Source organism: Brassica napus, chromosome C4, assembly GCF_020379485.1.
Source record: "Brassica napus cultivar Da-Ae chromosome C4, Da-Ae, whole genome shotgun sequence".
NCBI lineage: Eukaryota > Viridiplantae > Streptophyta > Magnoliopsida > Brassicales > Brassicaceae > Brassica > Brassica napus.
The window spans coordinates 13265752-13281098 of record NC_063447.1 but is presented as its reverse complement, the minus strand read 5'-3'; the positions used below and the strand labels follow the sequence as shown (position 1 = coordinate 13281098).

Sequence of the window (15347 nt, the reverse complement as noted above, 5' to 3'; positions counted from 1 at the left end):
AAATTTGTTCTTCTTTTACTAGCTAATGGAGTTCATGATTTTCTTGTGTGTGGATAGTTGAAGATGGTTGTGTAACAATGTTATAGGTGACTAGGTTTAGACATAAAGTTTGTGCTTTACACGTCTCATGCTAACTTTATTTTCGTCTGTTCGGAACCTTTTTTCTTTTAACTAATAAATGCAACTTTTTAGCATGGTTTCTTTTTCCATGATTATTGATTTATTATGTGGAGTGAATCTCATCTTACTTCGGAATTAAGCAATCCATGTATTCTTTTCCCTTTCGGATCGGCTATTTAATGGTAGTCTCTGTCTTTTATCTCCTTCACGAGCTTATGATTATATAACTCTTTCGTTTTATCGCATATAGTTCTGTAAGTTTGTTATTGATGGTGACGTAAAAGCTCTTTAAATTTGAAGAAGTCTTCATCTGATATATTTTTTTTTTTAGGATTTAGAAGATGTCTCAAGCTGCTGGCAAACTTGGAATGGTTACTCTGGACAGTGAAGTGGTGCCATCGTCACTCGTGGAGATTACTCCGATCCTCCGTGTAGCCAATGAAGTAGAAGCTAGTAACCCTCGCGTTGCTTACTTATGTGAGTTGAAATAATGTAAAAGTCACCTGATGATTTGATCATCTCAAATGATCTTGTAAACAAAAATCATTGGCTGTTTTTAGGTCGGTTTTATGCGTTTGAGAAGGCAAGCAAGCTTGATCCAACGTCAAGTGGTCGTGGTGTTCGCCAGTTCAAGACTGCGCTTCTCCGGCGCTTAGAACACGTATCATCATTTCATTTACTTTACTGTTGGCTTGCACATAAAATTCTTCTTGCATGGAGATTATGTGTCAGTGTACTTTATTATCTTGAACTTGTGCAGGAGGATGAAACAACACTTGCAGGAAGACAGCAGATAAGTGACGCACGCGAGATGGAAAGTTTCTATCAACACTACTACAAGAAATACATCCAGCCTTTGCTCAACGCTGCTGACAAAGACGACCGGTTTGTGTTTGATGGAACTGTTTGTTCGGATCGGTGTTTTATCTCTATATTTTATATGTGTTTTCATTCATAAAACAAAGATGTTTTTTGCTTTGTAGTGCTCAACTTACAAAGGAATATCAAACTTCTTCTGTTCTTTTTGAAGTCTTGAAGGCTGTTAATCAGACTGAAGATGTGGAAGTGCCTGATGAGGTAGTTTTGTTTCTGTTCATCTTTTTCTCATGAATAGGGTTACGACATTCTTGGCTCACTTGTTTATGTTCATCTTTTTTTCTTGCTGGTAGGTTCTAGAAGCCCACACAAAGGTTGAAGAAAAAATCCAAATCCACGTGCCTTACAACAATCTTCCCCATGACCCTGATAGTCAAAATCTGGCTATAACGAGATTTCCTAAGGTTAACCAAATAGGCATATCCATATATGTTTATCGTGTTCTGAGTCAGAAAAAATAAACACTTTCACACTGTTCTACAGATACAAGCCACAGTTACCGCACTTTGTAACACTAGGGGTCTACCATGGCCAGCAGGCCACAAGATGAAACTCGATGAAGATATGCTAGACTGGCTTCAAACCATGTTTGGTTTTCAGGTGATACTAGTGAATATCCTGTATTTGTTTTGTTGATTGAGAATATCTCCCTGTGCTGATTGTGATCCAAACCTTTAAATGACAGAAAGATAATGTTGCTAATCAAAGAGAGAACTTGATTTTGTTACTTGCTAATGTACACATTCGACAGTTTCCGAGACCTGAACAACAACCAAAGGTATGTTTTCTTTTGAACTTCAGTTCACAGTTTACAATTCATGGGTCCAGTTCAGTGGTTCTCTCTGTCTGCACTAGTGGTCTAATTTACAACGTCTGCTTTTAGTTGGATATTGATCGCGCAGTGACTATAGTGATGAAGAAACTTTTCAAGAACTACAAAAAGTGGTGCAAGTATTTGGGTCGGAAAAGCAGCCTCTGGTGAGGATTCTCCTTGTAACGTCCCATTTTGTGTTTTCACTTTTTCTTTCTTACAAACATATAAAAGAGATGTAACGCCTTGAGGTTTTCTTACTTGTTCATCTCTATTGTTCTGTAGGATGCCGGTGATTCAACATGAGGTTCAGCAGCGGAAACTGCTATATATATGTCTCTATCTTTTAATTTTGGGAGAGGCTGCAAACCTAAGATTCATGCCAGCGTGCCTTTGCTATATATATCACCATGTATGTCTTCAGTTTCTCCTCTATGTGGTTTGCCTGAAACTGAAACATTACATTTTGAACTTAGAGAAGAGCATGTGAGTTCCATTTTTGGTGATCTTGGCTACTCCATAGACGTAGTTATCGATAAGTAAACTCCGGAGAGCTGAAAACGTAATATATAAGGACGAGGAAGTAAACCATATCCATCGTTGAGTATTAGTGAAAATAGTATTTGAAAAATTCACTTGGTGGAGACAAGAAAAGAATTGATTATATTGAGACATCGAGAACTTAATAATACATGTTTTATATTTACGTTAGGGGGATGTTTTTATTTCTAAGTTCGTCTTCTAAATTTGTTTAGATGGCTTTTGAGTTGTACGGGATATTGGCTGGGAGTGTTAGTCCAATGACAGGGGAGCGAGTAAAACCGGCATATGGTGGTGAAGATGAAGCTTTTCTGCAGAAAGTAGTGACTCCTATAGACAAGACAGTAGCTAAGGTTGCTTGCTTTGGTTCTTCAGTCTTGACCATTTTTGTCTTCTTTTGCTGTCATTTCCTCTATTTTTCATCACCATATTCTTGTACTGTAGGAAGCAAAGAGAAGTAGAGGAGGAAAGTTGAATCATCCTGAGAGGAGACACTATGACGACTTTAATGAGTATTTTTGGTACAATGCATATGACTATCTTGTAATCTTCTAAAATGTTCATTTAAAGTTCTGCATGATTGAATCTCCTTGGTTGTTCAACTTAATAGGTCAGTTCGGTGCTTTCAGCTAGGGTGGCCTATGCGAGATGATGCTGATTTATTTTGTCAGACAGCTGAGGAACTTCGAAAAAGTTATAGATGCTTCTCTGCTTTTGCTCTTCGCCGTCTATTTTCCATCCAGCGATGCAGGAGGAATGATGACGTCAATGACACATTTGATAAAATATTGAAAATGTTGTAAACAGTTTCTTTAAATAAAAAAAAGAGAGAACATATATATAATATACCACTATACTAAGTTAATAACAGCTTCTTTCTTTTTACAAATACTGACAAAATAACTATATATAGTTTAAACAGTTATCTTTAAACTTTCTTGCTTAATCAAGTTCTATTGTTGTTTATCAAAAAACATGTTCTATATATAATATACTAGGATATACTTTATTGTGATCTAAGTTATTATTTTTGTATCGTTTTGTGGTTTGTGTTTTAGGTTTGCATTTGTAAGAAATGTGTATGACACACTACAAAAAAGATCATATTACATAACATAAATAGTATCAGAAGAACAAAATTATTTACGTAATAGTAAAAATTTAATTCATAAATTTGACCCAAATATCAAAAATAATATACATTCTTGCTATAAATTTCTATATTTATTATATTTGAAAATGAAGTAAATCATGTTATTTGAATCTATACTAATAAAAGGGACCTTTTGAGGCTCCATAGAGCGTCCACCTCAGCGAAAAATACAGCTTCTTTTGGATGACACGTGGCATAAAATATAGTTTTACATTTTAATATTGCTAATTTTCGAAAATTATAAATAATATGTAAACATACAACATAAAAAATAGAAAAATTACATTAAACATATGTAAAATTACCATTTTTATTTAAAAAGAAGATGGCTTATCTCCATAATGTAACATTACCGTTTTATAAAAAAAAACAAAAAACATTATATATAATTTCGAAAATAATAAATATATGTAAACATACAACATAAAAAATGGAAATACTACATTAAACATACGTAAGATTACCATTTTACATTTTTATTTAAAAATAATAATATGTAAACATACAACATAAAAAATAAAAAAACTACATTAAACATATGTAAGATTACCATTTTTCACTAAAAAAAAGATGGCTTATCTCCATAATGTAACATTACTATTTTGTAAAAAAAAACATTATATATAATTTCGATAATAATAAATAATATGTAAATAAACAACTTAAAAACAATGGAAAAAGTATATTAATATTTAAACACCTATCTTAAAATGCAAAATATAGATATTACGCAAATAGAAATTATAAGAAAAGGAAATACACAATTTAAAATATGGAAAAAGTACATTAGTATTTGAACATCTATCTTAAAATGTAAATCTATCTTAAAATATAAAATTATTAGTAAATAGAAAGTATAAGAAATAAAAATACACAATATAAAGAAAAATAAATAATAAGTAAATATATAATATAAGTAAATACGCAATTTAAAAATGGAAAATTACATTAAGATTTAAAAATATATCCTAAATTTTAAAATATAGATATTACGTAAATAAAAAGTATAACAAATGGAAATATACAATTTAAAGAAAATGGAAAATGTACATTAAGATTTAAACATCTATCTTAAAATGTAAAATAGAGATATTAAGTAAATAAAAAGTACAAGAAATGGAAATACATATACAGGAAAATAAATAATAAGTAAATAATGTAAATATTTAATATATGAATTATATATATAATAATAAGTAAATACACAATTTTTTTTTTAAATGGAAAAAGTTCATTAAGCATTAAACATCTATCTTAAAATGTAAAATATATAATATAAGTAAATACACAATTTAAAAAAATGGAAAAAGTACATTAAGATTTAAATATCTATTTTAAAATATAAAATATAGATATTACGTAAATAAAAAATAAGAAATCAAAATAAACATTTTAAAAAAATGAAAAAAAATACTTTAAGATTTAAACATCTATCTTAAAATGTACATCTATCTTAAAATGGTAGTAAATTATATAAAAATGGAAATACCACATTAAACAAAACAAAATGTATAGTTTTACATCAAGAACACGGCTTATCTCCATAATTTAACATTACCATTTTATAAAAAAAGAAAAAAAACATAAATATAACTATTTGACTATTTGTCCAACTTCTTCTATTAAACATTGCCGTTTTGCATTAAAAATGGAAAAAAAAAATTAAGATTTAAACATCTATCTTAAAGTATAAAATATAGATATTAACTAAATATAAAGTATAAGAAAGAGAAATACTCGATATAAAGAAAAATAAATAATAAGTAAATATTATAAATATATAAATATATGAATTATATATACAATAATAAGTAAATGCTCAATTTTTAAAATACGGAAAGAGTACATTAAATATTAAATATCTATCTTAAAATATAAAATATAGATATTAAGTAAATAGAAAGTATAAGAAAAAGAAATACACAACTTAAAAACATTGGAAAAAGTATATTAATATTTAAACACTTATCTTAAAATTTAAAATATAGATATTACGCAAATAGAAAGTATAAGAAACGGAAATACACAATTTAAAAAAATGGAAAAAGTACATTACTATTTAAACATCTATCTTAAAATGTAAATCTATCTTAAAATATAAAATTATTAGTAAATAGAAAGTATAAGAAATAGAAATACACGATATAAAGAAAAATAAATAAAAAGTAAATATATAATATAAGTAAATACGCAATTTAAAAATGAAAAATTACATTAAGATTTAAAAATATATCTTAAATTTTAAAATATAGATATTACGTAATAAAAAGTATAACAAATGGAAATATACAATTTAAAGAAAATGGAAAATGTACATTAAGATTTAAACATCTATCTTAAAATGTAAAATAGAGATATTAAGTAAATAAAAAGTAAGAAATATAAATACATATACAGGAAAATAAATAATAAGCAAATAATGTAAATATTTAATATATGAATTATATATATAATAATAAGTAAATACACAATTTTTTTTAAAAAAATGGAAAAAGTTCATTAAGCATTAAACATCTATCTTAAAATGTAAAATATATAATATAACTAAATACACAATTTAAAAAAAAATGGAAAAAGTACATTAAGATTTAAATATCTATTTTAAAATATAAAATATAGATATTACGTAAATAAAAAATAAGAAATGGAAATAAACATTTTAAAAAATGAAAAAGTACTTTAAGATTTAAACATGTATCTTAAAATGTACATCTATCTTAAAATGGTAGTAAAATGGAAATACCACATTAAACAAAAAAAAATGTATAGTTTTACATCAAGAAAGTCCCTATAAAATTTATTATTCCATCAACATCAACCTCACACTATCAAGGAACACTTCAAAGCACTCGAGCAAAAAAATGGTTCCACCATCAACTCTTGCCGTCCCAAAAACCTTTAAAGACCTTGAAGGAGATTTTTTATAACAACGAACTTTTTGTTAGGTGAATTAATTTTTGGGAAACCCCGCAACTTCCAAAAGCCAAACTTATTAATGGGAATTGAATTGCTTTTCATAGACTCAAAGATATTCTTACAAATTTAAATTAATCTAATCCATAATTTTATTGTTAATATTCATACTAACTCTTTCATGATCAAACCATTACAATTAATAGCCATTCAAGCGTTTATCCCGAAACATTTCTTTCCTCGCCGAATCAGGTATTGGTTCATGTTGGTTTAGTATTGTTTTTGGTTTATTAACCAGTTTAGGATGGTCCTATTGTAAATATAATTTAAATTGGTTTAGAATATATTATGCTTAAAATAAATTAAATTAAATAATAGTAATATTATGCTTAAAATATAATTTTAGAGAGTTTTCAAATATAGTTTACATAACATTATAGGTGATGAATTTAATTTATTAAATTCATTTATTACTTAAAACTAAGTTTTTTTTAAAAACATACTGAGTTATAACTATCAATGCTGGATTGGTGAGTATAACATGAAGACAAAAATATAAATATTTCATTTTCAAGATAAGAAATTCAGCTTTTATTCAGTTACTCAATATATAATATCTTAAATTATTATTTTTAAATATACATAATTTATATATATATATTAATCTTCCAAACTTAAACTATTACATTATATATGAATAATTTTTTTAAATAAAAATTATTTCTGATAAAAAAAAAATAAAAACAACAAATGGTTAATTTTAAATTATGGATGTAATTTACATTATACTATCATTTAACAAGTATTAGATATGTTTTGATACATAATTATTTTCTATTTTCAGAAAAAAATAAATTGTTAAACATCAATATCATCTAAGTTAAGTATACTAACAGCACAAATTCAAACATCACAAAAAATATTTACATAAACATTATAATACAATAATTTAATCAAAAAATACAATTCAAAAAAACAATATTCAAAAGAATAGTTATGTACTTAATATTTGAAAATCAAAGATATTTTTGCTAAAATTGTACTTACCTAGCCAAGGAGATCAACCATCTTTTTACGGATCGATCGATTGTTGAGCATGTGGTCGATCCAAAAATACTCTACAGTTTGATTAAATATCTAAAAAATTTATTCCAACACTCAAGAGATAGTTTTGCTAAATATGATAACTAGATAGCCAACAAAATTACAAAAAAAATATTTAAATAGTAAAAAATATGTTAATTTAACGTGTTAAAATTTAAAAATAAATTTTAATTATGACATGCGTCTTAACATTTATATAAATATATATCATAACCTAAATATAAATAATTAACAACTTAAATTAGAAAAAAATAAAAATTCCGGGCGTAGCCCGGGTTAATCCCTAGTCTATACTAATAAAAGGAACCTTTTGAGGCTCCATAGAGCGTCCACATCAGCGAAAAAAACTTCTCCCGAAAGATGACACGTGGCATAAAATATAGTTTTACATTTTAATATTACTAATTTTCAAAAATTATAAATAATATGTAAACATACATCATAAAAAATGGAAAAACTACATTAAACATATGTAAAATTACCATTTTTCACTTAAAAAAAAGACGGCTTATCTCCATAATGTAACATTACCGTTTTATAAAAAAAAAAAAAATATTATATATAATTTCGAAAATAATATATATACGTAAACATACAACATAAAAAATGGAAATACTACATTACACATATGTAATATTACCATTTTACATTTTTATTTTTAAAAATAATATGTAAACACACAAAAAAAAAATGGAAAAACAACATTAAACATATGTAAGATTACCGTTTTTCACTAAAAAAAAGGGCTTATCTCCATAATGCAACATTACTATTTTGTAAAAAAAACATTATATATAATTTCAAAAATAATAAATAATATGTAAACATACAACATAAAAAATAGAAATACTACATTAAACATTTGTAATATTACCATTTTACATTTAAAAATAACAATAATATGTAAACATACAACAAAAAAAAAAATGGAAAAACTACATTAAACATATATACTAATAAAATGAACCTTTTGAGGCTCCATAGAGCGTCCACATCAGCGAAAAAAACTTCTCCCGAAAGATGACACGTGGCATAAAATATAGTTTTACATTTTAATATTACTAATTTTCGAAAATTATAAATAATACGTAAACATACAGCATAAAAAATGGGAAAACTACATTAAACATATGTAACATTACCGTTTTTCACTTAAAAAAAAGACGACTTATCTCCATAATGTAACATTACCATTTTATAAAAAAAGAAAAAAAAACATAAATATAACTATTTGACTATTTGTCCAAATTTCTTCTATTAAACATTGTTTTACATTAAAAAATAGAAAAAACATTTAGATTTAAACATCTATCTTAAAATATAAAATATAGATATTAACTAAATATAAAGTATAAGAAAGAGAAATACTCAATATATAGAAAAATAAATAATAAGTAAATATTATAAATATATAAATATATGAATTATATATATAATAATAAGTAAATGGACAATTTTGAAAATATGGAAAGAGTACATTAAATATTAAACATCTATCTAAACATGTAAAATATAGATATTAAGTAAATAGAAAGTATAAGAAAAATAAATACATAACTTAAAAACAATGAAAAAAGCATATTAATATTTAAACATCTATCTTAAAATGTAAAATATAGATATTACGCAAATAGAAAATATAAGAAAAGGAAATACACAATTTAAAAAAATTGAAAAAGTACATTATTATTTAAACATCTATCTTAAAATATAAATCTATCTTAAAATATAAAATTATTAGTAAATAGAGAGTATAAGAAATGGAAATACACAATATAAAGAAAAATAAATAATAAGTAAATATATAATATAAGTAAATACGCAATTAAAAATGGAAAATTACATTAATATTTAAAAAATATCCTAAAATTTAAAATATAGATATTGCGTAAATAGAAAGTATAACAAATGGAAATATACAATTTAAAGAAAATGGAAAATGTACATTAAGATTTAAACATCTATCTTAAAATGTAAAATAGAGATATTAAGTAAATAAAAAGTACAAGAAATGGAAATACATATACAGGAAAATAAATAATAAGTAAATAATGTAAATATATAATATATGAATTATATACATAATAATAAGTAAATTCACAATTTTTTTAAAAAAATGGAAAAAGTTCATTAAGCATTAAACATCTATCTTAAAATGTAAAATATATAATATAAGTAAATACACAATTTAAAAAAATGGAAAAAGTACATTAACATTTAAATATCTATTTTAAAATATAAAATATAGATATTACGTAAATAAAAAATATAAGAAATGGAAATAAACATTTTTAAAAATGGAAAAAATACATTAAGATTTAAACATCTATCTTAAAATGTAAATCTATCTTAAAATGGTAGTAAATTATATAAAAATGGAAATACCACATTAAAAAAAAATGTATAGTTTAACATCAAGAAAGTCCCTATAAAATTCATTATTCCATCAACATCAACCTCACACTATCAAGGAAAACTTCAAAGCACTCGAGCAAAAAAATGGTTTCACCATCAACTCTTGCCGTCCCAAAAACCTTTAATGACCTTGAAGGAGATTTTTTATAACAACGAACTTTTTGTTAGGTGGATTCATTGTTGGGAAACCGGCAACTTTCAAAAGCCAAACTTATTCATGAGAATTGAATTGCTTTTCATAGACTCAAAGGTATTCTTACAAATTTAAACTAATCTAATCCATAATTTTATTGTTAATATTCATAATAACTCTTTCATGATCAAACCATTACAGTTAATAACCATTCAAACGTTTATCCCGAACACTTCTTTCCTCGCCGAATCATGTATTGGTTCATGTTGGTTTAGTATTGTTTTTGGTTTATTAACCGGTTTAGGATGGTCCTATTGTAAATATAATTTAAGTTGGTTTAGCATATATTATGCTTAAAATAACTTAAATTAAATAATAGTAATATTATGCTTAAAATATAATTTTATAGAGTTTTCAAATATAGTTTACAGAACATTATAGGTGATGAATTTAATTTATTAAATTCGTTAATTACTTAAAACTAAGTTTTTTTAAAAACATACTGAGTTATAAATATCAATGCTGGATTGGTGAGTATAACATGAAGACAAAAATATAAATATTTCATTTTCAAGATAAGAAATTCAGCTTTTATTCAGTTACTCAATATATAATATCTTAAATTATTTTTTTAAAAATATACATAATTTATATATATATTGATTAATCTTCCAAACTTAAACTATTATATTATATATGAATAATGTTTTTAAATAAAAATAATTTCTGATTTAAAAAAAATAAAAACAACAAATGGTTATTTTCAAATAATGGATGTAATTTACATTATACTATCATTTAACAAGTATTAGATACGTTTTGATATATCATTATTTTCTATTTCCAGAAAAAAAAAATTGTTAAACATCAATATTATCTAGGTTAAGTATACTAACAACACAAATTCAAACATCACAAAAAATATTTACATAAACATTATAATACAATAATTTAATCAAAAAATACAATTCAAAAAATCAATATTCAAAAGAATAGTTATATACTGAATATTTGAAAATCAAAGATATTTTTGCTAAAATTGTACTTACCTGGCCAAGGAGATCGACCATCTTTTTACGGATCGATCGATTGTTGAGCATGTGGTCGATCCGAAAATATTCTGTAGTTTAATTAAATATCTAAAACATTTATTGCAACACTCAACAGATAGTTTTGCTAAATATGATAACTAGATAGCCAACAAAATTACAAAAAAATATTTAAATAGTAAAAAATATGTTAATTTAACGTGTTAAAATTTAAAAATAAAGTTTAATGATGACATGCATCTTAACATTTATATAAATATATATCATAACCTAAATATAAATAATTTAACAACTTAAATTAGAAAAAAAATAAAAATCTCGGGCGTAGCCCGGGTTAATCCCTAGTTCTTACTAATAAAAGGGACCTTTTGAAGCTCCGTAGAGCGTCCACATCAGCGAAAAAAAATTCTCCCGAAAGATGACACGTGGCATTATTATTTCAAAAATAGAAAATAAATAATAACTAAATTTACAATATAAGGAAAAATAAATAATAAGTAAATAAACAATATAAGAAATAGAAACATTGCATTAAACAATAATAAGTAAATATACAATATGAGGAAAATAAATAATAAGTAAATATATAATTAAGAAATAAAAAAACTAAATTAAACATATATATGAAAAATATATAGTATAATAAATAATAACTAAATACACAATATAAGAAATAGAAATATTAAATTAAATATTTACGTAATATTAGAATAAATAAATATAAAATAAAATAAAAAATAATAAGCAAATATAGTATATAAGAAATCCTTACTAATAAAAGGGACTTTTTGAGGTTCCATAAAGCGTCCACATCAGCGAAAAAAAATTCTCCCGAAAGATGACACGTAGCATTATTATTTCAAAAATAGAAAATAAATAATAACTAAATTTCCAATATAAGGAAAAATTTGACACGTGGCATCAAATATAGTTTTACATTTTAATATTACTAATTTTCGAAAATTATAAATAATATGTAAACATACAGCATAAAAAATGGAAAAACTAAATTAAACATATGTAAAATTACCATTTTTCACTTAAAAAAAAAGACGGCTTATCTCCATAATGTAACATTAGCGTTTTATTAAAAAAACAAAAAATATTATATATAATTTCGAAAATAATAAATATATGTAAACATAAAAAAATGGAAATACTACATTAAACATATGTAAGATTACCATTTTATATTTTTATTTTTTAAAAATAATATGTAAACATACAACATAAAAATGGGAAAACTACATTAAACATATGTAAGATTACCTTTTTTCACTAAAAAAAAGACGGCTTATCTCCATAATGTAACAATACTATTTTGTAAAAAAAAACATTATATATAATTCCGAAAATAATAAATAATATGTAAACATACAACATAAAAAATGGAAATACTACATTAAACATAAGTAAGATTACCGTTTTACATTTAAAAATAACAATAATATGTAAACATACACCATAAAAAATGGAAAAATTACATTAAACAAGTGTAAGATTACCATTTTTCACTAAAAAAATGGCTTATCTCCATAATGTAACATTATCATTTTATAAAAAAAAGAAAAAAAACATAAATATAACTATTTGACTATTTGTCCAAGTTCTTCTATTAAACATTTCCGTTTTACATTAAAAATGGAAAAAACATTAAGATTTAAACATCTATCTTAAAATATAAAATATAGATATTAACTAAATATAAAGTATAAGAAAGAGAAATACTCAACATATAGAAAAATAAATAATAAGTAAATATTATAAATATATAAATATATGAATTATATATACAATAATAAGTAAATGCACAATTTTTAAAATATGGAAATAGTACATTAAATATTAAACATCTATCTTAAAATGTAAAATATAGATATTAAATAAATATACATCATAAAAAATGGAAAAAAAATACATTAAACATATGTAAAATTACTATTTTTCACTTAAAAAAAGACGGCTTATCTCTATAATGTAACATTACCGTTTTATAAAAAAAAACATTATATATAATTTCGAAAATAATAAATATATGTAAACATACAACATAAAAAATGGAAATACTACATTAAACATATGTCCAAGTTCTTCTATTAAACATTGCAGTTTTACATTAAAAATGGGAAAAAAACATTAAGATTTAAACATCTATCTTAAAATATAAAATATAGATATTAAATAAATATAAGGGGTTTTTGCCAAAACTAACCCACAACTTGATTTTAACCCCAAACCTATAACCAAACTTTAATCAAATGCAAAACTAACCTAAAAGCCTAGTGAAATTACAGCTCAGCCCCTTGTGACCAAACAAAAAAACAGAAGCCATTTTTACGAATATAGCCCTAGTAAATCGTCTGAGTCGTCTGAGATGTTGGAAGTCGTCTGGACGACTGAAGTGTAAGTCGTCTGGTACCGGTTTATTTTAAAAATAATTTATAAATCTTGTAAAAAAATATTTTGATGCGTGAAAAATAAAAATCAAGTAATTATTAACAGTTTTAAGTGATATAAATTAAGATATGATAAAATTAATTTGTTTTGAAGATAGATGAGTGGAAGTAGTGAATCATGAAATACTTTGGTTTAGGAGTTTGGCAAACATATGTTGTAGTATTGTATATATTGTTAGGGTTAGATTTTGGAAAACTAAAATATTTTTTTCAAAAATTAGTTTTCACCTATATGTGTTTATTTATGTGTATAGTAAACACTTTTCAACTTTGATTTGATTTTATGAAGTCTTTAATTAGATAATTAAGTTTAGGGGTTATGTTTAGGGTGTGAACGACTTATATTTCAGTCGTCTGTTGAATAATTTACTCGGACGACGTATATTTCAGTCGTCCACATCGTACCGAACCTTTAATTTTACCAATGTACGTTTTAACCTAACCGGATCATTTTACTCGGACGACTTACATTTCAGTCGTCTGGTGAAGAAATTAAAACAGACGACTTACATGTAAGTCGTCCAAATATTCCTGCCTAAAATTTTTTTAAAAATTATTTTCCCGCTTAAATAATTTAAACCAGACGACTTACTTGTAAGTCGTCTGGAAAGTCTTCTATTTTAGTTTCCCGCTAAAAATATTTAATTTCCCGCTAAAAATATTAAACTCTTCTGGACGACTTACATGTAAGTCGTCTGTTTTAATTTCTTCACCAGACGACTGAAATGTAAGTCGTCCAGGAAGTCGTCTGAGTCAAAAATATTTAACCTAATTAGATTTTTTGTCTCCCTATATAAAGAAAAATTTACACATTCTCTCTCCTCCTCTCAAATGGCTGCAACAAAAATGTAATGTTCATCATTCTAAAACTCTCCAACCTCTCTCTAATCTCTTTGACTTGAAAACACCAAACTTTATATGAATTTTTCAGTTTTGTCTCATGTATTTCTTACTAATCTATCTCTTTTGCAAGTTTTTAATCAAATGGTACTCATCTTCCACTAATTTAAAGGTAAATCTATTAATTTTAGATATGTATTTTTGTGTGTTCTATAAATGTAGATTTATCTAATATTCCAGTCATTTTCTCTATTTTTAAGTCATTTGAACGTTTTTGGATATGCATGTTTTTCAGATCTGGATTGGATATGCAGGTTTTTCAGATCTGGAAGACTTCTTGGACGACTTACCTGTTAGTCGTCTGGAAGTCGCCTGGAAGTCATCTGGACTTCTTGGAAGTCTTCTGACAAAGTCGTCTGGACTTCCAGGAAGTCGTCTGGACTTCCAGGAAGTCGTCTGGACTTCCAGGAAGTCGTCTGGACTTCCAGGAAGTCGTCTGGACTTCCAGGAAGTTGTCTGGACTTCATGGAAGTCTTCTGACGAAGTCTCCCTTTCATAATAGATCTGAGCGTTTTGGTAAGTTCTTATGTCTGATTTTTCTTCATTTGGTAACTTCTTGTTGTATAAAGTTCTTACTTTTTTCCCAAACTAAAACTCTCCAAACCCACTCTAATCTCTTTGACTTGAAAACACCAAACTTTATATGAATTTTCCAGTTTTGTCTCATGTCTTTCTTACTAATCTATCTTTTTTGCAGGTTTTTAATTAGATGGTACTCATCTTCCACTAATTTAAAGGTAGATCTATTATTTTTAGATATGTATTTTTGTGTGTTCTGTAAAGGTAGATTTATCTAATCTTTCACTCATTTTTTCTGTTTTTAAGCCATTTGAACGTTTTTGGATATGCAGGTTTTTCAGATCTGGATTTAATATGC

At 25.2% G+C, this 15347-nt stretch overlaps 1 protein-coding gene across 4 annotated transcripts; it reads left to right on the top strand.

Moving 5' to 3' along the window:
- Window positions 1-257: 257 nt before the first annotated feature.
- On the top strand, window positions 258-3217 carry LOC106432233 (callose synthase 2). Of its 4 annotated transcripts, none has more exons than XM_013873084.3 (13): window positions 258-374; window positions 452-597; window positions 681-781; window positions 881-1005; window positions 1104-1197; window positions 1290-1400; window positions 1480-1596; window positions 1682-1774; window positions 1880-1974; window positions 2093-2219; window positions 2563-2700; window positions 2792-2868; window positions 2958-3217. In XM_013873084.3, exons 2-13 carry the CDS (start codon window positions 462-464, stop codon window positions 3148-3150), a joined length of 1407 nt encoding a protein of 468 aa, XP_013728538.2. In that variant the 5' UTR covers window positions 258-374; window positions 452-461; the 3' UTR covers window positions 3151-3217. The 4 variants fall into 4 exon arrangements, with proteins under 4 accessions (XP_013728538.2, XP_048610811.1, XP_048610813.1 ...); XM_048754856.1 differs by having other exon boundaries at window positions 278-302; XM_048754854.1 differs by having other exon boundaries at window positions 681-1005.
- The last annotated feature ends 12130 nt before the right edge of the window (window positions 3218-15347 follow it).